We start from the raw sequence: 26,144 nt of genomic DNA on the forward strand, positions 1-26,144 counted from the left end.
AGCCAATACAAGGGTGCAGATACAAAAACCGGGAGAACCTTTGAGTCAAGAAGCACATTCTATGTGCAGGGCAAATATCCCACCTGTGCCTTTTATGCACTTATTCTCCACCACTGTTTTACTCTTGAGTTAAAAATCAGAAAATATTTTGAACTCATGACTTCATTTAAATGGAAAAACTCAAAAGGTTTGTTTACAAAATTAGTAAAGTTTTTAAATATCAAAGAAAATACACTAGAGATAAAGAAAAATTGGATTATTCTTTAGTTGGTAAGGAATGCCGCCTTAATCACCCAAGTAATTACAAAGGCCAACTACATAGTGTGACAGCATTGTATTCTTAAACTTTTAAGCAACAGACATTCACATCACCAGAGTTCATGGTTGACATATTTATGGTAGAAGCTTTACAAAGCAGTTCTTGCTGTTTACAAGTATCTTTCACTGCTCGTGTGGGTTAGCACAGACCAGAGCCGCTTTCCCGTGATGTCTTACAAATACTCCACACAAGTCCTTGAGATCATACTCACGGCTTTAGCAAAAACAGCCATGACTTCAGGAAACTGGTGTGTGAGAAATGCTATCATTGCTGTAGAGGAACAGAGCCCTGCTGTAAAGTGGATGAAGAAAGGCAGCTCCTTTTTTGGGTAAACAGAAACATGATGAAAAGCTGCAAGAGAAAATTGGTAAGAGTGAGTTTTGTTCCAGCACAAACCAGTTCTAATATTTTTAAATTAAACCTAGCTTTGAAAATTAAAAACCTGGTTAAAAAATAACAAGAACAAAGGTAAAAGAAAGCTATTCAGTGTATCTGCACAGTGAGATGACCGTACTGGGGTCTGGGAACAGGATGGCATCGTGGGAAAGAACATGAACTATAAAGTCATGCTGAGGTGGCTTTGAAAAAGAGCTTTGTCACTTATTAGCTGTGCACTAAACCCTGTAGAAGTTGCTATGGAGTGTTATGTAGGCACTTAATAAATGTGAGTGTTATTAATTCTCGTACTTTGAAAGCTCAGCAAGTAGTGTAGAGATAAAGAGATAGACATGTCTTGGGGGATTTCCCAGAACCACTGCTTAATAATTTTATTCAGTTATTACTATGCTCTATGTGTGACACTTTACCAAATGTCATGAAAACAGAACCAGGAAGCCAAGGCTCTGGCCATAAATGAAGTTCTTTGCCTTATTTTATCACATTTATACACGTATTATTTTTCTAGTGTTTGAAAGTCTCATTACCAATTTTATTCAACTACTTATATATTATTCAAAGTACTTGAATAACAATAATCTAGAGCTAAGTCTATTAGAGTGCCCAATGCACAGTAGGTGTTCAATAAATTCCTTTTATACTGAGAGCTATGTGAAGACTTCATTAGTCAGGAAGTTGACTGCTAGGACACCAACCCAGGAATTCCTGCTGTAATATCCTGCAGCAGTGAGGAATGACTAACTCCATGCTGAACCAAGGTCAGCTATAAATTTCATTTTTAAAAACGTAACTACTAACAGAGGAAGTTATACCCAAGTTTCCTTCAATAGCTACAATATTTTATACATCTTCTACTATACTCAGGAAGTAATATAAAAACTAAATTCATTTAAAAAATTCAGAAGATCTCCAGAGTCTCAAGTCATATTTCATGTAGAAGCACAATAGCACTGAACTTGGTAAAAGCTACAAGCACTAGAAACTGTCAGCATTTCTCTTTCAGCACCTGGAGAACCAGCTGTCCCTTCTGCTCTACCCCTCATCCATGAGAGCTGGATTTCTCCCAGCAAACAGAGAAACAAACTCTGGTATTTCAGAAGGTGGGGAATTAGACAGTAAAATTCATATCAGCTAAACCCTAAAGCATTTTATGGTTTTTAAAGTTCTCATTTAATTGTTGAAATAACCTGAAGATAAATAATATTGTTTTCACTTTATAATACAGTAAGATTGTACAGCTTTAATAAGAAAACTTACTAAAATATGAGACTTTTATATTGTAGGAGAGACCTAATTATTTCTTTTTGGATTACTTTCCGTAGCTTCACTTGTCAGTCAATGTTTGGCTAATACATCAATATAATGGATGACTGACTAGTACAGAAACACTCCCTTGGAAAGAAAGTTCAAATTTCATCACTGGCTTGTAAAGAAAAATTTATCAGGAGGCATAACAGATGACAAAACAGCTATATGAACTAGGGGAATAGTTCAAGTTTCCACTTAGGAGTCTATAAGCAAATTCCAGAAAGCTGTGAGTCATATCAAGGCTGAAGGAGAATTAAAAACAAAAACCATTAAGTACTCCTGGGTATTAGAACTCCACATTATTAAAAATGTGTTCATTCCACCACAGTCAGAAACAGAAAAATATACTGTAAGAACACATACTATAATCAAACAAGACGCTCCAGCATATTCCTCTATGTCTATGTCCTGGAACTTGAACCATGTATGGAGTTAAGACTTAATGAAAGTCTTATCAAAAGGTTTTTTTGATGAGAAAAAAAACATAACTGGGGGTTGGAGAGATTGCTCAGTGGTTAAGAGCACTGGCTACTCTTCCAGAGGACCCAGGTTTAATTCCCAGCACCCACATGGCATTTCACAATAATCTGTAACTCCAGGGGATCGGACATCCTCTTCTGGACTCTTCAGGCATCGGGTATGCATGAAGACATATATGCAGGCAAACACCCATATACATAAAAATAACTAATAATTTAAAATATATATATTTAAAAAAATCTCTAACTGTGATCTTGCAGCTCCTGGTTCTGACTTAAGAAATATTAATATGTGGGCTGGAGAGATGGCTCAGTGGTTAAGAGCACTGACTGTTCTTCCAAAGGATCCAGGTTCAATTCGCAGCACCCACATGTCAGCTCACAACTGTCTGTAACTGCAGTTTCAGGGGATCTGATGCCCTCATACAGATATACATGCAGGCAAAACACCAAGGCAAATGAAATGAAAACAAATAAATCATTAAAAATAAATAATCCTCACTCCTCTGCCTTCCAAAGGCTAGGATTATAGGCATGAGCTACCACGCCCAGGTATAATACACTTTATAATGATTGACTTAAAAGTTGATTTCTTTGCCTTAAAAGTCTCTGTTCCTTTTTAATTGGAAAAATAATAGTTAACCCCACCCTAAGTAGGCAAATGCAATTTCTCTCACTAATGACCTCCTAATTGCCAAAGTCAATAGATTTTTCTCAGTAATTGCCTTTCCTGGTATCTCAGCTACTCCTCCTCACTGGGAAGTTTCTTCTCCTTTAGTTACTAGTGTATCTAGTTCTTGTGTCTGACTACTCCTTCACTCAATCTTCACTCACTTTCTTGCCATCTTGATTTCACCCTTAGGTTACTCCTCATATGATACAGCGCCCTCCCACCCCCGTAATCCCAGCCTTGTAAAGGACTCCTTTGGGTACCTAGAAATGATAACTGCTTAGTCTCTTTTGTGAGACAGAAAAAGAAATGTCAGGGCCCCTGGCAATTCTATTCAAATAACCTGATCTTGTTTCTAGTCTACAGCTGAATGAACTAGGTATGAACACTTAGATAAAATACAAGCTCTCCAGGACTTGTGGGGCTGGTGAGATGGCTGAGTAAAATGCTTGCTGTACAAGCATAAACACCTGAGTTCAGAGTCTCAATACCCACAGAAAAAGCCAAATGCACCATTCCTGTAACTCTAGAGCTAGGAAGTCACAGTCAGGAAGATCTGTGGTGCTTACTGGCCAGGCAGCCTAGCTGAATCTGAGCCCCAGATTTAATAAAAGACTTTGATGAAAAAAATAAGAAGGAAAGCCATCAAGGAGGATATCCAGTGTTGACCTCTGATATCCACATGGGCATGCAGACAACAATATGAACACATACATATCCCCCCACACACACACAAACAAGTTGGAGAGATGGGGTCAGTAGTTATGAATGTTTGCTGCTCTTGCAGAGGGCCTGAGTTCACAGCAGCCACACGAGACAGCTCACAGATTTCTGTACCACAATATCCTTTCCTAGCTTCTGTGGGCACCTGCAGACACATGTGTGTACATACACAGACACATCAATAAAAATAACATGAAAACTCTAGGATAGAAAACACTATTATTTGTGTCCTTTCAAAAATCTGTGTGTTAGAAATTTGGTCCCTTGGGTGGCAATATTATGAAGTAGAACCTTTAAGAGGTCTAGTAGGAAGATCTTGGGGCAAGAGAAGGGATTGTGGGAAGCAAGCTTGCCTTTCTTCCTTCCTTCCTTCCTTTCTTCCTCCCTCCCTTCCTTCCTTCCTCTCCCTCCCTCCCTCTTTCTAGTTCAAGATAGAATCACTGGCTTATTTGCATACATGTTCCTGCTCTCGCTATGCACTTCACTGGATTATCTGTCAAGGGGAAGCCCCTACTCAGAACCCGAGATTCTCCCTGGATACTCTGAACCTCCAAAATCCAAGCTCAATAATCTTACTTCACAAACCCCGTGTCATATATTTCATTATAGTAACAAGAAGGTGAATAATAGAGCATGACCACCTTTAATCCCAGGACTCAGAAGCAGCTATATCTCTGTGAGTTCAAGGCTTCTGTAGTCTACCTAGTGATTTCCAGGCCAGGAATACATAGTGAGACCCTGTCTCAAATAAAACAAACAAACAAACAACCCCAACACACATACATACACACACACACACACACACACACAATGAAACTAACAACAAAAAGGTGACTAACACAGAAACAATCTAAAAATAATCTAAATAATTACTTGTAAGTTGAAGAAAACAGAAGTATTTACTTACTAGGCAGTAGCTCTCTATCAGCAGTTTCTGTGCAGCTGGGATAAGGGTAAAATAGATGTCCTTTCTCTAATGGGTATGGAATCATTCTAAAAGCTGAGAAGAAAAATACATTAGCATTCGATTTTATCTCACTCATCTATGCCATAAATCAAACCTATTCTGCAGACATATTTTTGTAACTTTTTTCCACAAAGCATTTTATCTTCTTTTCTGGAGAGACATTTTAGATGAAATAAAATGAACAGAAAAACACATAGGGGAAGAATGCATGGGGAAAGAATAAGATTTACTAAGAGAACAGGGAGTGGTTTAGTCTGAGTCTAAATGGAATGAATGTTAGAAAATAACATTGGCTGAGGCCTTCTTTGCCTTAGTCTCTTCATCACAATCATGGACTTAACTCCTATAGGAATCTTCAAGAAACAGGAAGGGGATACTTGTGACTCTCAAGCTAAAAGAGTTCTTGATGGCTTAGTATTCCACTTATGAGGCTCACAAAAGTCTTCTATAAGAATGCACAGTCAGGGACTGGAGAGATGGCTCAGCGGTTAAGAGCACCGACTGCTCTTCCAGAGGTCCTGAATTCAATTCCCAACAACCACATGGTGGCTCACAACCATCCATTATGAGATCTGGTGCCCTCTTCTGGTGTGCAGATATATATGGAAGCAAAATCATAATAAAATAAATAAATCTTTAAAAAAAAAAAAAGAACACCCTACCCTGCGTGTGGGTGGATGGGGTGGGAGGTGGGCGTGGGGGTGGGAGGTGGGTGGGGGCTGGGGTGGGGAGGAGGATTGGGGTGGGGGAGGGAGAGGGAGAAGGGACTTGAAATAAGCTTGTTCCCTAACTAGAACTAATAAAATAAAATAAAATAATAAAAAAAGAACACACAGTCATATACCCACATACATAAAATAAAATATTATTTTTACAAAAGAAAGACTATTCAAATCTGGTTCAGGATCATGAAAGTCATCATCTGTCCAGCATCACTCAATAATCAGTGCTAACATAAGGAAGGAGATCATTCATCCAGATGCATGAAATGCAGTATAAGTTACACACTTGGGGAACCATCATAGGACTGAACCAGGCCCCCTGAAAGTGAGTGTCAGTGGGGAGGCCTGGGCAGTCTATGGGACCACTGGCAGTGGAACTTATCCCTAATGCACGAATGGGCTTTGGGAGCCCATTTCCTATGGAGGGATACTCTCTCTCAGCCTAGATACAGGGGGGGGGGGCTGGGCTAGGTCCTGCCCCAAATTTGATGGTCCTTCATGGGAGGCCTCACCCTCCTGGGGAGTGGATGGGGGTGGGATGAGGGGGTCGGTGAGGGACATAGGAGGACAGGAGGGAGAGGGAACTGGGATTGGTAAAATAAGATTGTTTTTAATTTAAATAAAAATTTATTTTAAAAAAAAGCTTATAAGCTAAAAGGCATACATTTTCATTTTCTCTCACTACAAATACTCAACTTAAGCAAAATATCCTAATAGTTCCTCATTCTGCTTTTCCTAAATGTGGCATCAATATGTATTAAATTATTTCTTCTACCAAATATAATGCCACAGAGATCGCTTAAAACCAATCCAAGTCCTTCTGAAATCCACACAACCTCACTTTAAAAGACTGCATGTGGATGTAATGAACATTAAGTCAAAGATTAGCATTACATCTGGCAAAGAATACTTACTGCCTTCCCACGTACACTGCAGGAGATTGAGAGCACCTTCTATCCGTTTCCAGTGCTGCAGATGAAAGAAAGCATAGGCAATTGCTTCACTATCTCCTCGCTTCAGAATGTGTTCCGGAGGTAAAATTAAACTTTTCATCTCTAGTAAGTACTGCAAAAGAACACATCCATACCAAGAAATTAAATTGTGTTAAGTGCAAACATCCACAAAACATTTACTCAAATGTTACAAATTGGTTTAAACACACACACATTAAACTAGTTAAAATAACATGCAGTTCCAACTGAAAACTTGTTTAAAGTGTTTGTTACACTTGCAAACTTCCAATGTGAGAGTTTCCTATAGGTAAAAACAAACTGACAAACAGCTTATGTGACCTTGCAAATACAAAATTAAATTGAGGAAATACTATGAGAGCAAATACTTTCCAAAAAACAATTAAATATAAATCAGAAAATACAGCTTCTTGAAAGAATTTTGTGACATCATTAAATTCTGTTTTCTTTTCCTATTGTATTGGTGGAAATTTTAGCTATGGGGTAAAGGCAATTAATTAAAATTCACTAAGTACAAGACAGTATGCTCACTAGAGAACACCAAAAAACCCATAACATAATGAGAAAAACAGATTTCTTAAGTAAATAATTATAATCAGATTGTGGTGGGGTCCTTATAAAAGTATAAGCAATGGATATGTGAGTAAGAAATACTAATTTTATCTTGTTTTTAAAACAGCTTTGTTCGGGGCAGTGTGGCGCAAGACTTTAATCCCAGAAGAGACAGAGGAAGTCAGATCTCTGTTGAGTTCAAGGACAGCCAGAGCTACACAGAGAGTCCCTATCTCGAAAAAACAAACAAACAAACAAAAAACCAGCTTTCTTGAACTGTAATTCATATAGCATAGACTTAGATTATTTGAAATAGAGAACTCAATGTTTTTTATTATATTAAAAAACATGTGCATCCATCACCACAGTCAATTTGGACACATTCCATTACCTCAGAGGGGAACACTGGACCCTCTGATACCATTTATTCTCACTGTCTCATCTTTCCTGTCCCTCTGAGCTAAGCATTAACCTATGTTTCTGTCTCCAAACTGCCTATTCTTCATACAGATGGAATAATATATTATCATAATACTGTTATGAATAATATATAATTGATATGTGGAAATTTGTGACTGGTTTCTTTCACTTAGTAGTTTTGAGGTTCATCTAGGTCACAACACATGTTGGTCCCCATAGCTCTTTAGAGTCAAATAACATTCCTCATAAATGCACCATGTTTATTTATCCAGTCATTAGCTGTTAGGCATGTGTCCCCTCCACTTTTTGGCTTTTGGAAATAATAATGCTGGGCTGGGGCATAGCCCAGTTGATTGCTTGCCTAGCATGCATGAAGCCCTGGGCTTGATATCTAGCACATAAACCAAATATGGTGGTGCACACCTGTAATCCTAGTACTCAGGAGGTAGAAGCAGAAGGATCAGAGTTCAAGATCAACCTTGACTACACTGAGTTCAAGGCCAAGCTGGCAAACATGAGAATCTGTCTCAGAAACAAAACAAAATAAACCAAAAAATGAGAAAGAGCAAGCAAACAAGAAACAAAAGCAAATGGTAATATCAACAAGTATTTATGCACAAATTTTGGTATAAATATGTCTCATTTCTCTTGAGACCACCTTGGGGTGGTAATGCTGAGATATATAATAAGTACATGTTGATTTGAGTTGATATTTAAAGATGATCAGAATATGGATAATTACACTAGGAGTGAGCAAATGTGAAAACAGAAGACACACTCAAAGCACAGGCACCGAGCCACACATTTAAGGCATGCATGAAGTGCCCCTGAGACTGTGTCTTATTCTGTATCCCAGGTTAGCTTCAAACTTGTGATTCTTCTGCCACAGCCTCTTAAGGACCAGGATTGTAGATATGCACCGCCACCGTGCCCATCTTATCTCAAACTCTTGAAGAAAACATTCCTTCTAATTTTATAATCTATAACAGAAGTTGGGGGTTGGGGTTCAGCGGAATGGTAAATAACTTGCTGAGCATGTCCAAGGGTCTGAGCTCAATCTTCAGCAAGTCAAAAAGCCAGAAATATGCTCGGGAGGCAGAGGCAGGCCGATCTCTGTGAGTTCAAGGCCAGCCTGGTCTCCAGAGCGAGTGCCAGGATAGGCTCCAAAGCTACACAGAGAAACCCTGTCTCGAAAAACAAAACAAACAAACAAACAAACAAACAAACAGCCAGAAACACAAAAGCAGAGACTAAAATCAGTATTACCATAGTTATTACATTAACCAAGTTTATAATTTTTCCTAAGAAAGATATAAAAGTAGCCACTGGCACACCAGATCTAATATAGTGGCAGACTTTAAACAAAACCTTAAGAATTTAGCTAAATTCCTTCTAAAACTGAAGTGTATGCATTTGCCTTCTAGAGCAGATTTGAAGAACCTCTCTGAGCATAAGCAATTTGCTACTAACTGATGTGTCGTGAAGGCAAATCCTACATGTATTATACGAAGTTTAAAAATCATGTAAAAAGTAAAGAGAGGGTGTCTCACGAATCTCAGAGTGTAAGTTGTAAAGAACACAAAGAACGGAAGCTGTAATTTTTAAGCTTTCTTATAAGCAGCAAGATTCAGGGAGAATTTTAGAAATAAAAAAGTTGTAAGGATTTCAAATCTTAAGCCTGAAGTAATTAATATTTACATACTCATTGTACTAATACATCTAAAATGGTATTTGTTTATTCAGTGTGCCTCTCCATGCATTACTGAGCTCATTGCCCATCTTTAATTACTCCTACTCTTGATGTTTCTGGCTCCTTAAAGTGTAAGAATGCAGTCTGCTCATCAATTTATTTTAGCAGATGTCACAAACTATGAGATTATTTACTAATCCAGTTTGGGTACTTAACATTTCCCATTCAGTTTCTTAAAAGGAATGCAGCTGAGGTTGCATCCTGGTCAGGCAAAGCCCATTTGCTGCCTGGTTGGGTTCTCTCTCCTCAGCACCCTGGGCCTATATTCAGGCGGGTAATATTCTTTCTAATCCTCTCTAATCCTGGCCCATTTTTTTTTGAAACACAGTAAAAGATCACTCACACCAGGCGGCTGTGGGAAAATGGACCCCAATGGCTGACCTCTGACATGATTCCTCAGGCTCCTTGCAAGTGCACTAAGCGCTTCTTCAGTAGGAAGCAGTATTACCACAGTGGGATGGCATCATTAGACAGTGTCACAGCTCCAGAGGAAAATGTTTAATTCTTAAGTCATGTCCTTTCTCCTAAAACTATAACTCAGAAATGTGGGGATTGGGGAAAGTCCCACTCATTTTCATTTAGAATGTGGAAGCTTTAAACAAAGCTTATAACGTGGTATTTAGGGTTTGGGCACATATAGGCAAAGATATTTGGTTAATCATATCAACTTAATATGTCCAGAAAACATTTTTTAAACAGTAACTATAAACCTTTATTTTCACTGTCAATTATTCTTGGATCAATATACATAGTACATAAATAAATGTGGCACACTTAATAAGAAATTATAATTCATATTTTTAAATTTGATTTTAAATTTGATTTCTATTTTGTTTTGGTTTGGGATCAATATTGGAATTCAGGATGCCATGCACACTGCATAATAACTCTTAATAGCCCAAATGTCCTTTTCAATTTGACTTTAAAGCAAAATATTTTTTCAATTTCTACCAAAATAAAATTTGGTTCCTAAAATATAAGAAAAAAATCAGTATATAAAAAAAAGTACCTGGTGCTGGAGAGTTAGCTCAGTGGTTAAAGCACTGATTGCTTCCAAAGGTTTTGGGTTTGGTTCCCAGCACCAACGTGGCACCTCACAACCATCTATGACTTTAGTTCCAAGGGATCCAAGGCTCTGCTTTAGTCTTTGTGGACATCAGGAAAGCACATGATGCACATACATCCATATAGGGAAAACATTCATAAAATAAAAATAAATAAATCCTTTTTTAAATGTACTTAATGGATCTTGGGGACACCTCAATGTAGAGCAAGTCCTCACCATGTTCCAGGCCTTAGATTCATTCCCTAACATAAACATACAAAAGTACACTTAAAATAAGATACAATGTTATTACAATACTTATTTTATGCCCCTCAGAAATTGCTATTCAGGAATTTATGCTATCCAGTGTAGGCTATAAGTTAATGCACAACAGAAACTCTATCCTTCATACTCTATAGTATCTAGCACATAATGAACTGAACTGAGCTGATATATACAACAAAATGTCTTCAAACTCATATCATTTTTTACTAACAGACATTTTTATATGGAGGTGTGTGTGTGAGCATGTGTGTACACAGGAGTAGACTGTGGAGCCTATACGTCAATGCCACATGTTTTCTTCTATTACTCCCTATTTTCAAAACTTTTCTTTATTGTTGTCATTATATTATTATGTAATAATAGTAGTAGGGCGGTGTGTGTGTGTGCGTGTGCGTGTGCGTGTGCGTGTGCGTGTGTGTGTGTGTGTGTGTGTGTGTGTGTGCCTAGAGGTCAGAGAAACAACTTTGTGGAGTTTGTTTTCTCTTCCACCTTTATATGGGCTCTGGTGATTGAACTCAGGTTGTCAAGCTTGCATTATCAGCAAGCACATTTACCTATCAGGTCACCTCCCTGGCATCACCAACTTACTTTTTGAGACAGGGTCTTTCATTGAACATGGAACTCACTGTTTTGGCTAGAATGGTTGGCCAGGGAGCCCCTGGAATTTGCCTGTCTCTGTCACACTTGACAACCCTCCCCTCCCCCTGACAGTGTTGGGATTACAGACATACAAGCTCACCACACCTGGCTTTACATGGGTGCTGGGGATCAGAACACAAGTCTCTATGGTTGTGCAGTTTGCATTTTACCCACTGAGTCATCACCCCAGCCCTGTCAAAGGCATTTTTTAACTCTGGAGAAACAAAAACAAAACAAAACAAAAAAATAGTAACAACAAAGAAAAGCTAGCTACCTAGACTTTACTTTTATAAGGAGAATAAGGTGAAAACTGAAAGATGGTTTTATTTCTGTCTTTTTCTGCTTAGAAAAACATATGTGTGATGTATAAAACCATAGAAGTTAAAAGAGCTATGCAATAAAAAGCAAGTATTTCATGTTTGGAGAACAAAAGAAAAATAAAGATAATGATTTGTCCACCTAGATTCCTTTTCACACACAGAACACTTCTTGGTGTGATGCTGGGGACTGAACTCAGGGCCAGTCACGTGCTAACAAGCTCATGGCTGAGCTATGGTCCTAGCTCCTGTATATACTATAATGACTATTGGATCAAACAGTTGTGCAACATGCTTCTTACTTCACACAGTAATCTTACATGTCTGTTTCTGTTTCTATATAGAAACATTTTAATTAATATACAATTATTCATTAAGAGTTGAATTATTTAATAATGTTAAGAAATGACATCATGATAGAATTATACTACTATCCTTAAAAGTAAAACACACTATCATTAGCCAAACTTGCAAAAACTTAAGGAAATTACTTAAAATGATAATGAGCTTAAAACACTGATCTCTAAATTAAAAAAACATAATTCTAAACTATATATACATCTATTTACCAATATTTACTGAGTGTTATATACTAGTCAGAGCACCAATATAAAATGATGACTAAGAAAAGAGGCTATTTTATGTTTAAAAATAGTGTTCTGCAATGTATGAGAATTGTTTATTTTTTAGGCTTATTTATTTATGTGTTTTGTTTGTATGTTTATCTGTGCACCACATGCATGCCTGGTGCCTGCAGAAGGCAGAAGAAAGCATCAGATCCTCTGAAACTAAAGTTATGTATGGTTGACCCACCATATGGTGCTGGGAACCAGACCCAGGTCTTCTGCAAGAGCAACAAGTGCTCTTAACTGCAGACTCACCTCTCCAACTCCCAAGAGGTCCTCTTCTTACAGACAGGAATAGAAGCATTAAAAAGGATCCCTCTCTGCCAAAATGTGACAGGAGTGCTGAAGGGGTAGAGGACATTGAACCATATTGTATCCATTAGTTTATGCTACTCTGACAGAAGCCACTTAAGGAAAGAGAGGTTTATTTTGGCTCATGGTTTGAGGAATACAGTCCATCATAGCAGGGAAGGAATGATGGTTGAAACACCAGGGCCCACGGTGATGTGGCTTGATATATCTTGAAGGACTAAGAAGCAGAGTTTCTGCTAGAAGTAAAGGCAGCCTAGAATCTTTAAGCCTCCCCCAACAGCCCTATGTCTGCCAGCTAGGTCTCAGTTTAGAAGGTTCCACAACCTCCCAAACAGTGCTACTAGCTGGGGAACAAGGGCTTGAACATATAAGGCTGTGTGGGTCATTTCACATTCTAGCAATAACATTCCTCCCTCAGCCTCTACAGGCTCATGGCCATCTCATAATGAAAAATACATTCATTTCAATTTCAAAAGTCTCCATAGTCTTATAATTCCAACACTATTCAAAAGTCCAAAATCTTTTCTAAGATTCAAAAATATCTTTCAAATGTGAGACTATAAAAAAAGTAACAGACTTCAAATATACAATGGCACAGACTAAACATCCCCATTCAGGATACAAGGATAACAAGGAAAGGCCAGACCAAGGCAAGGCTGCTATACCCTATAGCAAGCATGAACATTATAGTAACATTTCTAGCATCTAGGGTTCATGGTAGCATCATCTGAATTCCAACAGGCTTGGGTGGCTTGGGTGGCTGCACCACTACATCCCTGTATTTGCAGCATACATGGCCACTCTCTTGGGTAAATTCCACTCAGTGCCGGCAGCATTTTTTTTTAAATAGATATCTCATGTTCCTGGTATGTCCAACATCTTGGGGTTTTTACTGCAACTTAGGATTCACTTTCATAGCTTCACACATTCCATTCTAGATGCCTTTCTGTGGAATCTGACCCTGCAACATATTGCCCAGCTTATCAGACTTTCTGGAACCTTGTTGCAAACTTCACTCTTGTGTCCTGCATGCCTGCAAAAACAGCAACACAGGAATGATTCGAAATTTCACTACCAGTCTGAGAGGCAGCCTCAAACTAGACCTGTTAGACTATGATTGTAGAGGCCTCTGCATGCCTGTGTGGCTAAATCAGGGAAAACATTTCCCTAGGTAGCTGTCTTAAGCATGGCACACCAAAGGCTCTGGAACTCTTCCTTCATATGTTTTAAAAATGATCTTTGGTCTACATCCTGGACATTTTAATGTGTAGGGTCTTGTCCAGTACAAAGTATGAAGCCTTTTTATACGGCTACTTTATCACTAGCTTTGTCTGCAACTTTAACCAAGTTCAAGCTCCTTTCCTAGCCAAAATGCAGTTTTTCAGACCTTTCTGCTCTACATTTTACTTTCTTCATTGTGAATCTGGAAGAAAGCAGTGAGTCCTGATGATGTCACAGTCTAATTGCTGTGCTGTCTTAAAATTTCCTCAACCAAAAGAAATTAGTCCAATACTTAAAACTTAAAAAAACAAATTGGACAGTGATGGTGCTCCCCTTTAATTCCCAGCACTTGGGAGACAAAGCTAGGCCCATCTCTCTTCGAGGCCAACCTGGTCTACAGAGTGAGTTCCAGGACAGCCAGGGCTGTTACACAGAGAAACACTGTCTCAAAAAATACAACCAAGCAACCAAGTAACCAAAAACTTAAAACTTGCTACACTAGGTGGAGCCAGGGGACCCCCCCCACACACACACACACAGAGAGGGGGGAAGGGAGAGAGAGAGGGGGGGAGAAGGAGAGGGAGAGAGAGAGAGAGAGGGAAAGGGAGAGAGAGAGGGAGAGAAGGGTGAGTAAGAATTGTAAGAGACAGAGGGGTCAAGAACACCACGAGAGAACATGGCCCACAGAATTAACTAAACAGGGCTCATGGGACTCATAGAGACTGAAGGGACAACCACTGAGCCTGCATGGGACTGTGCTAGGTTCTCTGTATGCATGTTATGGTTGTCGGGGGCTGGTGTCTCTGACTCTTTTGCCTGTTCTTGGGGCCCCTTTTCTCCTACTGGGTTGCCTCTTCTAGCCATGATATGAGGGTTTAGGCCTAGTCTTATTGTAACTTGTTATGCCATGTTCAGTCGACATCCCTGGGAGGCCTGCTTTTTTTTTTTTTTTTTTTTTTTTCCCCTCAGGGAAATGGAGGAGTGGAGGGAGGGCAAACTGGTCTGGATGTAATGTATGAGAGAAGAATGAAGAAAAATAGGGAAAATATTTGTTATATGAGCCCAACTCCTAGAATCCAATTGTAGAGAGGGAGGAGTGATGAGTAAAGGGGTCAAGACCATGCTGGGGAAACCCACAAAAACAGCTGACCTGAGCAAGTGGGAGTTCATGGACACTAAGTCTGACAGTTGGGAAACCAGCATAGGACAGAACCAGGCCCCCTGAATGTGGGTGTTAGTTAGGAGGCCTGGGCAGTCTATGGGGCCTCAGGCAGTGGAACCAGTATTTATTCCTAGTGCACGAATGAGCCCATTCTCCACAGAGGGATACTCTCTCAACCTCCTACATGGGGGAGGGCCTAGGCCCTGCCCCAAACAGACTTTGATGATCCCCTATGGAAAGCCTCACCCTCCCTGGATCGAGAATGGGGGTTGGGATGAGGGTCGGTGGGGAACATGGGAAGATGAGAGGGAGAGGGAACTGGGGTATGTAAAATAAGATTGTTTCTAATTTAAATAAAAATTTATAAAATAAAAAACCCTTTGCTTCAATAATAATAGCAACAAATAATAACGTGTATTTTTAAAAATAGGTAGTGCAGGTACACAATAGTTAATGAGAGTGGTGATGTCTAGATCTGAAAGACTTTTAAAGGTTATAAATATGCTAGTCCTTTGGAAATGGCAAAGGGAAAAATTAATGTAGGAAAGCCAGACATATGGCATTCTACATGAACTAGGAGGGTAAGGCAAAGAGACTGCTGTGAGTTTGAGGCCAGCCTGGTATACATAGGAAGGCCATGCCTCAATATCCACCATCACCTCTAACACACACACACACACACACACACACACACACACACACACACACACTCACACACACTGAATGAAAGGTATAATGAAGTTATAAGTCAAAATGAAGAAATAAGTAAAGAAAATCCTTATAATACATTTAAAATGCAGTTTGAAACAATAAAATATCTGAATTACTTTTAGAGGATGGAAATACAACTCTGTAGATGACAAGCAAACCAGCATTGAAAGATGAATTGGAAATTATCAGCAAATAAATATAGCTGGAAACAAAGCAAAGCCAGCACCTCGTGTGTGCTGCTGGACCTCATAAATGACCTCTGAATAACCCCGTACTGTACTGTTAATAAATGAGAGAAATGTCGGGCACAAATCTAGTTTCTAAATATGTATGTTAGTCCCTTGCTTTTCACTAAACATATCAAAATTAAAGCTACTCTGTAAGTTATAATTAAAAGGTATGATGATATATGGTCAAGCATTTGCTCTCTGTCCCTTCTCCCCCTTTTTCAGTGCTTGGGATCGAACCGAGGACCTTTGCGCATGGATGGTTTCTTTAAGAGTCTAAAACCATACCTAAGCTTACACTCAAATTCAACTTAATTTTCAACTGCTTTGATCTTCATAATTTATCATTAGATTACTCTTTTCTATTACTTTGTACATCTTACAACTGCTTTTGACCAAAGCAATATAATTCTGACCTGAAGTAATGATAATGCTTTATAATCTTCCTCTTAAAGGCAGAGGTTAAAGAAAAATCTCCCTGAAGACATCTGAAATTAGGTACTTTGCTCTTGATCAGTCATGCACACAAAGAACCAATTTATCTCTGTAATTAGTGTTCTCAGTGCACATTCTATGAGATTAGACAGGCAGGCTGAATGCAGAGTCCATGAGTACGTACTGGGGAGTCTACACAATTCCCAGAGAGAAAGTAAACAGAATGGCTATGTGAGCAAAGCAAGAAAAACACAAAACCTACCAGAGTTAGGAATAAAGAAGAGAAAGGAAAAGGAGATCAGGGAAGACACTTGTAGGAAAGCCCCTTTCCACATCACCCTATAGAGCAAAAAGATAGGACTTCACAGCCTAACTCTCCCAGTTAGGCCATACAGCAACATAAAGGAAAGGCAAAGGTCTCAGTGTGTTATGAAGTTGGACAATAGACTTCAACACCACTTCCCTATTTCTCTCTTTACTTCTACTGTGCCACTCAGAATCTTGATTAAATGACTGCTTGACTGGTTTGTTTTATATATGCTGCTAATGCTCAGGTTAGCCATGACAAACTAATGAAACTCAGAACATCCTATAGTATTCAATTTCTGATCAACCATAAAGGATTTTACTTTGTTCTTTTGTTTTTTGTCATTTTTTAAGATAGGTTCTTACCATGTATCTTCCTCTGACATTCTAGAACTCAAAGACCCACCTGCCTCTACCTCCGGAGTGCTGGGATTACAGGTATACACAAAACACAAGAAAAAGAAAACCTGGGCTGGGGTGGGGAAAGAATTTTCTCAGAACAGCTAAAAACCAAACCAACCCCAAATGCCCAAAAACAAGAAAAAAATGTACAAAGAACTTGAATGGATAGATCTTTAAAGATGACATACAAATAAGCACATTAAAAAAAAATACTCAAATCACTGGCCATTGGTGAAATGGAAATTAAAACCATAAAGTACTATTTCACACCTACTTCGGAATAACTGTAACAAAAAAGGCAGACAATGACAACATTGAGCACGCATATAAAGAATGAACGCCTTCAAACGCTGCTGATAAGACTGTATGTCATTTCAGAAAAATACTTTAGCACAAAAATAAGCATAGAGCCACTATACAAACTATTAGTTCCACTAAAGAGAAGGAAAAAGGTACTCACACAAACATTTGTATGTGTTCACAACAGTACTGTTCATGGTAACAAAACAGCAGAACCAACTCTAATGCCCACTGAAGACAGATAACCAGAATGTTATCATCCATAAAAAGGACAGAAGTATCATTATAGTATGCTAAATAAAAGAAGTCAAGCACAGAAGCCACATATTGCACAAGTCTACTAATAGGAAAAGTTCTGAACAAGTAAATCATAGAAACAGAAAGCAGAATAGGACTGGTAAGAGGAATGGAAAGTGTACAGTACAGTACTTCTTTCTGGAATGATGAATATGTTCCAGAATTAGATAGGGGTAATGATTTTACAATCATATGAATATGACAGAAACTACTGAATTTTATACTTTAAAAGAGTGAATTATGGGGCTGGAGAGATGGCTCAGAGGTTAAGAGCAACTGGTTGCTCTTCCAGAGTCCTGAGTTCAATTCCCAGCAACCACATGGTGGCTCACAACCATCTGTTATAGATCTGGTGCCCTCTTCTGGTGTGCAGATATACATGGAAGCAGAATGTTGTATATATAGTAAATAAATAAAATCTAAAAAAAAAGAGTGAATTATATAAATTATCTCAACCAAGAGAATGAAACTGTTTTATGGATGGAAAATAAAGAGTATAAGGCAGGGATGGAGAGATGGCTCAGTGGTTAAGAGCACAGGCTTCTCTTCCATAAGACCAGGATTCGATACCCACCACCTACACGGCAGCTCACAACAGTCTATAAGTACAGTTTCAGGGGATCCATCATCCTCTTCTGGCTTCTACAGGCACCAGACATGCACATGGTACACAGACAAACATATAAGCAAAACACCCATACACATAAAAATAAAGAATATGAGACATTAAAAATGAATAAAACAGAATGCTGTGGGATATTTAAAATATGTGAAATAATTTCTATTGAAAATAAAAACATTTGACTATTCCTATAGTAGCTAAAGGATACAGAATCTTTTTCAGTGACTTAAAAAAAAATTATTGAACCAGAGCCATGGCCAAGTAATGAACAAGTCAAAAACCATGAAACATGCTATTATAGTACTATATCATAGGTATCAAATTATACAGTGAAATCCAGCCAGGAGAAAAAAAGTCTGTATAAACAATCAATATTAATAGAATACCTCAAGGAAATTCCTAGTCTGAAGAGATTTTTATCATCTTTCTGCCACATTTCTAATAACTTCCAGCTCACTGGGTGGTGGTGGCACATGCCTTTAATCCCAGCACTTGGGAGGCAGAGGCAGGCGGATCTCTGTGAGTTCCAGACCAGCCCTGTCTACAGAGCTAGCTCCAGGACAGCTAGGACTGTTACACAGAGAAACCCTGTCTCGAAAACAAAAACAAAAACAAACAAACAAACAAAACCAAATTGCACAGCTCTAGACCTACAGCTGTTTTATTATGTGGAAATTGCCAGAAAATAGTTCCTGTTTAAATACTTTTTAAAAAAAGATTTATTTATTTATTTATTTATTTATTATGTATACAGTGTTCTGCCTGCATGTATCCCTGCAGTCCAGAAGAGGGCACCAGACTACATTACAGATGGTTGGGAGCCACCGTGTGGTTGCTGGGAATTGAACTCAGGACCTCTGGAAGAACAGGCAGTGCGCTTAACCCCTGAGCCATCTCTCCAGCCCCTGTTTAAATACTTTTATCCTCTGTCATTTTACTGCTAAGACGGATACAACTATTTTACAAATTTGCATAATGAATTTATAACACAAAAAATTTAAAAGTATGTATTTATTGAAATGATACTCTTCAATTGTTACAACCCACAAATTTGAGGGGAAAATCCCCTAAAGCACTTTATGCTTGCTTGCTTCCAGTTGAGTCAGGGACAGAGCCCAGAAGAAGAGAAAGAGCTATGCATACTTCATCATTTATAAAACCTGGCAAAAACAGCTACAAATTCCACAGCTCTTCCAGTTCATATGACATCAATATTGTTTAAATGGGATATTCTCAAGTTGCTAGAGCTTAAAGTTCCTCCAGAAAAATCTTAATAGTTATCCTGCTGCACTCAGCTTAAACCATCTGACTACAAACAACAAAGTTAGACAAGTACAGGGAGTTGTATATTCTGACAGAGCTGAATTGTTAACTGCTCTGTTATTTGGTTGAGAGAGAACTAGTTAATTTCTATCTATAAATAAAAAAATTAAAGTTAAAAATATATAAAACAGTCCTATAAAAGGTATATTTTACATATGACAAAAATTCACCATCGTAAGAAACAACAAAGGCAAAACAGGAGGAAAAGGAAAAGAGATAATCCCCAGAACTGACAAATAGCTTTACATCAAATCAAGATGCTTCTGCACAGCGAGGGACACAATCTCTGGAGTAAAAACAGCCTATGCAAAAGGAAAATGCTTGCTAACCACAGGATCAGACAGCTAATTAATATCCAGGATATATAAAGGACTACAAAAAGTAAATACCCAAACCCCACAAACCCTAACCCTAACTCTATCCCTAACCCTGTCAAAAATTATATTATATAGCATATAAATAGTTTCTAGTTGGCTACATATTAAATAAAATTGAATTTAATAAAACAAGTGGACTAATGAACTAAGAAAGTTTTCAAGGAAGAAATACAAATGAACAATAAACATTTGAAAGAGTATTCAATATCCTTAGTCATTGGGGAAACACAAATGAAATCTGCTTTGAGATTCCACCTTACCCCAGTTAGAATAGCTATCATCAAGAAGACCTCTGTCGAAAAACACTGGTGAGACTGAAAGAAGGGGAATGTTCTTTATTAACTGCTGGTGGGATTATACACATAGTCAGCTACTATGGAAATCAGTATAAGGGCTTCTCAAAAACTGAAAATAGAACTACTATCTGATCCAGATGTGCTATTCTTGGATAGACACCCAAGTGACTCTAAGTCAACAAAAGAGATACTATTTGCAACAGCCAGGAAAGAGAAGCAGCCTTAGATACTCATCAACACAGATAGATAAAGAAAGAACAGCACATATACACAATGGGATTTATGCAGACATAAAGGAAAAGAAATTGTGGCATGTGTAAAAGAATGATGCAACTGGCTAGTATGTTAAACAAAAAAGCCAGATTCAGAAAAACAAATACTACACTTATCCTCAACTGTGGAACTAAGTTTAAAACTTTATATACAAGTTTGGGAAGACACCTCAGTTGGTAAAGTACTTGCCCTGTAAGCATGAGGACCTACATATGAGCCCCAGAATGCAGGTAAAAGAAAATGTCAGGGTGGTAGTGGGGTTCTTTTCATCTCAGCGCTGGGCAGGAGACAGGCCGATCCTTGGAGCTTGCTAACCAGCCAGACTAACCTAATGGGTAACCTTCCAGCCAGTGAGAGATCCTGTCTCAAAAACAAGGTGGATGGCTCCTGAGGAACAACACCAGGTGTTGTCCTCTAGACTCCATGTGAACACTCACACACAAGTGCACATGTGCTTGGACTCCCTACCCCAACATGTATCCATTGACAAAAATGTGTGTGTGTTTACATCATTCAATTATAAAGTGGATCATGAGAGGGAAGGAAGATGCCTTAAGGAAGGTGAGAAACAACGAAGGTAATAGAATTATAACGGGAATGCAGAAAGAACAACTAGAGAAGAGAAAGTCTGCTTGAAGGGGAGATTGTACTGGGGAGGACAGTGAGGGAGGGACACATGCACATGAAGATGCCATGATAAACTCATTACATTGTATTCAAACCTAAAATTAACTTTTAGAAAAATCACCTTTGTAAGTGTACAGGTGAAGTTTTTTAATAACTTTACATATAAACCGCAACTTTAACCACAGAATGTCCCCTCCTGCTTAATTTAAGTCAATCCTTACCCCATCCTCAGATTTGCTTTTGTGTCTCTAGTTTCAGCTTATTTATTTCTTTTAGCAAATTCACATAAGTCAAGTCTTTTGTCACAGGCTCTTTCCACTTGGCCCGATGTAATGACGGTCTACCCACACTGGGGCACTGCTGACAGGGCACTCATCAGTGTTCTATTACAGTTTCACTCCAATTCCCTTACTACTTTAATTGTTTCAAGTTGTCGACTATTGTGAATAATTGCATGCAAAAACTTTGCATGTGTTTTTATTGTTCTTGACTAGCTACTTAAGAACGGAACTGATGAGTCCCACAGTAAGCTTACATTGACTACACGACTGTTTCCAAAAAAAGGGTGCCATTTTACACCCCCAGAAGTAATGTATGTGGTTCTTCACACTTGTAAGCATCAGTGGGGAGACACCCTAGTGAATTGAAGTAACATGCTGACGTTCATGTCTGGAATGCTGAGCAACTTCACAGTTTATCAACTAATCACAAACTTGGCAGTGCTTGTCAATAGTGCACTATTTTAGGACCCTCAATTATTTTCCACTGATCTACATTTTATATTTATGCCAATAAATATTAATTACTAAAGCTTTAAAATGTACTCAACTTTAGTAGAGTAAATTCTCCAGTCTTACTATTATATATCAGAGATTTTTGGATATACTTGCATATCTATGAATTTTAGGATGAGTATAGAAATTTCTGTAAAAAAAAAAGTCAGATCATGAAAAGAATTATATCAAAGGTATAGACACCGATCCATAAGGGTCAAATTGTGATTGTAGCAATATTTAGTCTTTCAGGCAATTCATACCACATATATCTGGATTAAGTTTTCGATGGCTTCTCTCAGAGAAAAAAAAAAAGTGCATCCTTTTAGGCACTATGTATTTTCAAGAGCAGATTCAATCTGGGTGTTAATATATATATTCAACAATTTAAATTTAAAATTTGGGCAATGCCTGGCATTGCTAATATCCACATGGTCCCTAATAGTTTTGAAAATAAATACATATTATTGATTGCTACTACTGTGAATATATTTTGTATGAGCTAGTTTTAGACATCTTAATGGCATATTTAAATAGTTCTGACTAATAACTGCAGCTTATCTTCTTGTACAAAGGTAAGATTACAATGTACCATGGATAGTAACAGTATTAACAAATCATTTTTGTAATGCTTCTTATGTGTCAATTCTGTTTCAAGCACTTTTAAATAAGCACTATTAAATTTCATCACAACTCTATGAAGTAGGGGATATCATCTCCACTTCAGGCAAGTGGAATCTTGCCAGGCATTATGGTGCATGACTGCCATCCCAGCACTTGAGAAACAGGCAGGAGGACTGGGAGTCTGAGGCTAGACCCAGTTATACAGTAAGTACACGGCCAGCATGGACTGCATGAGACCTGGTCTCAACCCCCTTCCCCCCACCACACACACACTTGCATGCATGTATGAGGAAACCCAAGCACAGCAAAGTGAAGTAATTCATCCAAAGCCATACTGCTAGGAAACAGTAGAACTGGAATTCAAACTCCAGCAGTTTGGTTGTGAAATCCATTCTCTTAACTCCTCTGTAGCAAGAGAGTGGAGGGATTTAATAAAACTATTCATAGACTTCTATTTCCAGTAATGAGACTGGATAATTCTGATCAACCTTCCTAAAAAAAAATTAGGTTGAAAGTAGTAAGTAAAACTAAACACACAAGGATTAACAAAGCATGAAGAATTACCAGACCACAGTCTAAAGGCAGATAGCCAGACAAGTAAGCCACATTTGAGTTTTCTTTATGTGGAGGATCTTCCAACTGGATGAGATGGTTAAGAAGTCATTTTGTCATTTTGTCAGTTATATAAAGCTAGGGAAATGGTAGCGATGCTCGTCAATAGTGCAAGTGCTTCTAAGATTAAGGGTTAGATGGGGCCCTGAATGGCTGAATCCCAGGAATAAAGATGAACCAGAAGTAGTTTTAAGTCATCTGGGTGGCCCAGAAACAGTAATCCTTTAAACATAAAGTGATTAAAGTTATATTGGCTTGCTAGTGCTTCTTGCAGTCATCTAAGAGTGAAACAGATATTTTATGGAAAAATATATAGTATTATCCAAAGTTTCAACCTAATTTTACAACTTTTCAAACAAAGTATCTGGTGTGTAGGCAAAAAAATTAATTATAAAGGTAACTATGATGTAACAGAAAAAATACAGTAAGCTGGACATGGGGCATAGACTGTAATCACAGCACTTAGGAGGCAGAGAATTGGGAGTTCAAAATCATCCTCAGGTAAATAATGAGTTTGAGGCCAGCTTAGGCTACAATGAGGCTCTGTCACCAAAATAACAGTATTTGCAATTATAAAGTATTTAACTATTGTAATTATTAAACTAAAGGAAGGAAATTCATAGTACATAGCTTCATAAAAGAAAATTCAAGATCAGATAGCTTTATCAGAAAGATCTAATCATTTGAAGCAGAAATGGTTATAATTTTATATAAATTATTCCACAGAATAAAAAATGAATCTATACAGAATGCCCAGAGCTAAATGGAACATTTATATCACACCTCCTCCTCTCAAGACTCAGGCATCATCACAAAGGAGGAGGTGGAAAGACAGTAAAGCCAGAGACTACAACAAAGCGATACATCCCAAACACAACACGCAATCACACATATGAAGTCAGCAACTGTGCGAGGCAGACAAAATCCCAGCATGGAATAGGTAGGCAGTCATGAAGTCCCACCTCTAGCTGAGGAGCTATTGGCAACTGATGGCAGTGGTCTTGCTTTCTCCCTCTTATACATTCTTGGGAACAAATGCAGGGGCTCATACAGGCCAGGAAAACACTACTACTCAATCCTGATGTATGTTATTGTTATGTTATTCCTGTTTTTTTTTTTTTTGAGACAGGGTCTCAATATGTAGCCCTCAAACTCTCAATCCTCTTGCCTCAGCCTCTGCAGTACTCAAATTACAGGCATGTTGTACTAAGTCCAAGTCATTAACTTACTTTATTATATCTTTGTTTATTATAAAAGGCTTACAACTTCTTGAAGATTTTCTTTTAGAGGTTAATGACTTTTTTGTTTCATTATTTATTGTGTCTATGTATGTGCAATCACATGTGACACATTATGTAAGTTGAGATCAGAGGACATCTTGCAGGAGTTCTTTCTCTCCTTTTACCATGAGGTTTCTGGGGAATGAATTCCAGTCATCAGGCTTAGCAACAGGTGACTTTATATGCTGGCCACCTTGCAGACTCCTGGGTTAATGTCTTTACTGTCTACCAGCCTACAACTTCCATTAACACTTACATACTGAATCATAACTATAATTTCATACAGTAGTAAGGTGAATCTATCCATGAATAGTTTGTAGTTTATAACATGGAAAATTGTTTGTAAAACCCAAATTTTAATCTTGGGTTTGAGTGTTTCAGTATTTGGGTACTATTACATAGATTAGCCATTAATTTGTATAAATGTAAGATGTACAATGTAAAGACAAACGGAGCAGGCCAATTAATCTGAGTCTCAATAGACATCAACTTAGCAGTTTCTCTATCTGTTGTAACATATTACTGGTTAATTTGCTGGATTTCAGTTTTTGTCTACTCAGTCCTAGTTCAAAACCCAGCCATGCATCCAGAAAAGCCTTTTACAATATAGGAAAATTGATTCTGTGATCTGAAATATAAATGATCTTCTTATAGTAATCAAGTCATGTAACTGTTTCTTCTCTAGAACTATAATAAAGACCAATTAAGCAGGGTTGGAATGCAGCCCAATGATAAGTGCTTGCCTAGCACATAAAAGGCACTGCATTCATCACCAATGCTGAGGGAGTGAAGTAGCTACAACTCAGGTTTTATTCTGCCAGCAATTACAAAGCTCATCGGGAACTAATTGCTTCTAAGCAGGTTTCTTTCTAAATTTTCTTTTTTAAAAACAGGGACTGATATATTCTAGGCTGACCTCAAACTCACTGTATAACAGAGAGAGAATAACCCTGAACGTCTGATCCTTTTGCCTCTACATCCAAATGCTAGGATTACAAGCATGAAGCACCACCATGCCTGATTTCTGCAGCACTACAGATTAAAGTCAGGGTTTCATGTATGCAACAAATGCACTACTAACAGAACTATATCACTGGCCCCTAACTATTTCTAAATGTCTTATTAATATCCCTTTTGAGATGCTGGCAAATAGAGTAGACTGAAATAATTCTGACATAATGTATGACAAACCATACATTTTGGTCTATTGTCATAAATTTGTTAAATTTAAATAAAAGTATTTGTGTTATAAAATTTCTTACTTTTGGAACATGGGGATTAAACTCCACAGCTCTATGAATTGCTTCCACAGCATTAATTTCTGCTGTGCTTAACCCTCTCCTGGAGGCTGTTTCTGGAGAGAATCTGTAAAGAAAACCACAGGATGAAGAAATGAACAAACCATATGTACAAAGTCTATTGGGAACTATATACATGGATTCAGATTACAATATATTTCTCAAATCAAAGATGTTTCTGGAAATGGCCAAAGACAAAACCAGATAACCAATAAAAGGGAAAGTAAAGCCTCTGGTTCAACATGTGCATGAGGCAAAAGAAGGAATGGAAATCGAAGCCTGAAGTAGAGAGAGACTTTGGACAGAGTTCATTGAGCTTACTCTGTGAAGGGTGACTACAGTAAGAACTGCCACTGAGGAACTCAGAAAATCTCAGCAAACACAATACAGATTTTTATAAAGCTTTTAGGTGGCAAGAAATAAACTGTGAATATTTTACTCTAATTTATATCAAGATATACCAATCTAAGGTGAAAA

The 26,144-nt window shown here is 38.1% G+C and overlaps 1 protein-coding gene across 2 annotated transcripts in view; it reads right to left on the minus strand.

The window, feature by feature from the left end:
• Positions 1–247: 247 nt before the first annotated feature.
• St7l (suppression of tumorigenicity 7 like) overlaps positions 248–26,144 on the minus strand; it is a 57,950-nt gene continuing 32,053 nt past the window's right edge. The window contains exons 9-12 of one of the 2 annotated variants that reach the window (XM_035452038.1): positions 25,632–25,734; positions 6,499–6,649; positions 4,803–4,895; positions 248–670 (exon numbers count right to left, since the gene is read on the minus strand). In XM_035452038.1, the coding sequence (XP_035307929.1) occupies positions 492–670; positions 4,803–4,895; positions 6,499–6,649; positions 25,632–25,734 (526 nt within the window). In that variant the 3' untranslated portion in view covers positions 248–491. The remainder of the gene's footprint in view (positions 671–4,802; positions 4,896–6,498; positions 6,650–25,631; positions 25,735–26,144) is intronic. The other variant, XM_027393872.2, reaches the window with a different exon arrangement.

Source organism: Cricetulus griseus, assembly GCF_003668045.3.
Source record: "Cricetulus griseus strain 17A/GY chromosome 1 unlocalized genomic scaffold, alternate assembly CriGri-PICRH-1.0 chr1_0, whole genome shotgun sequence".
Classification (NCBI taxonomy): Eukaryota; Metazoa; Chordata; class Mammalia; order Rodentia; family Cricetidae; genus Cricetulus; species Cricetulus griseus.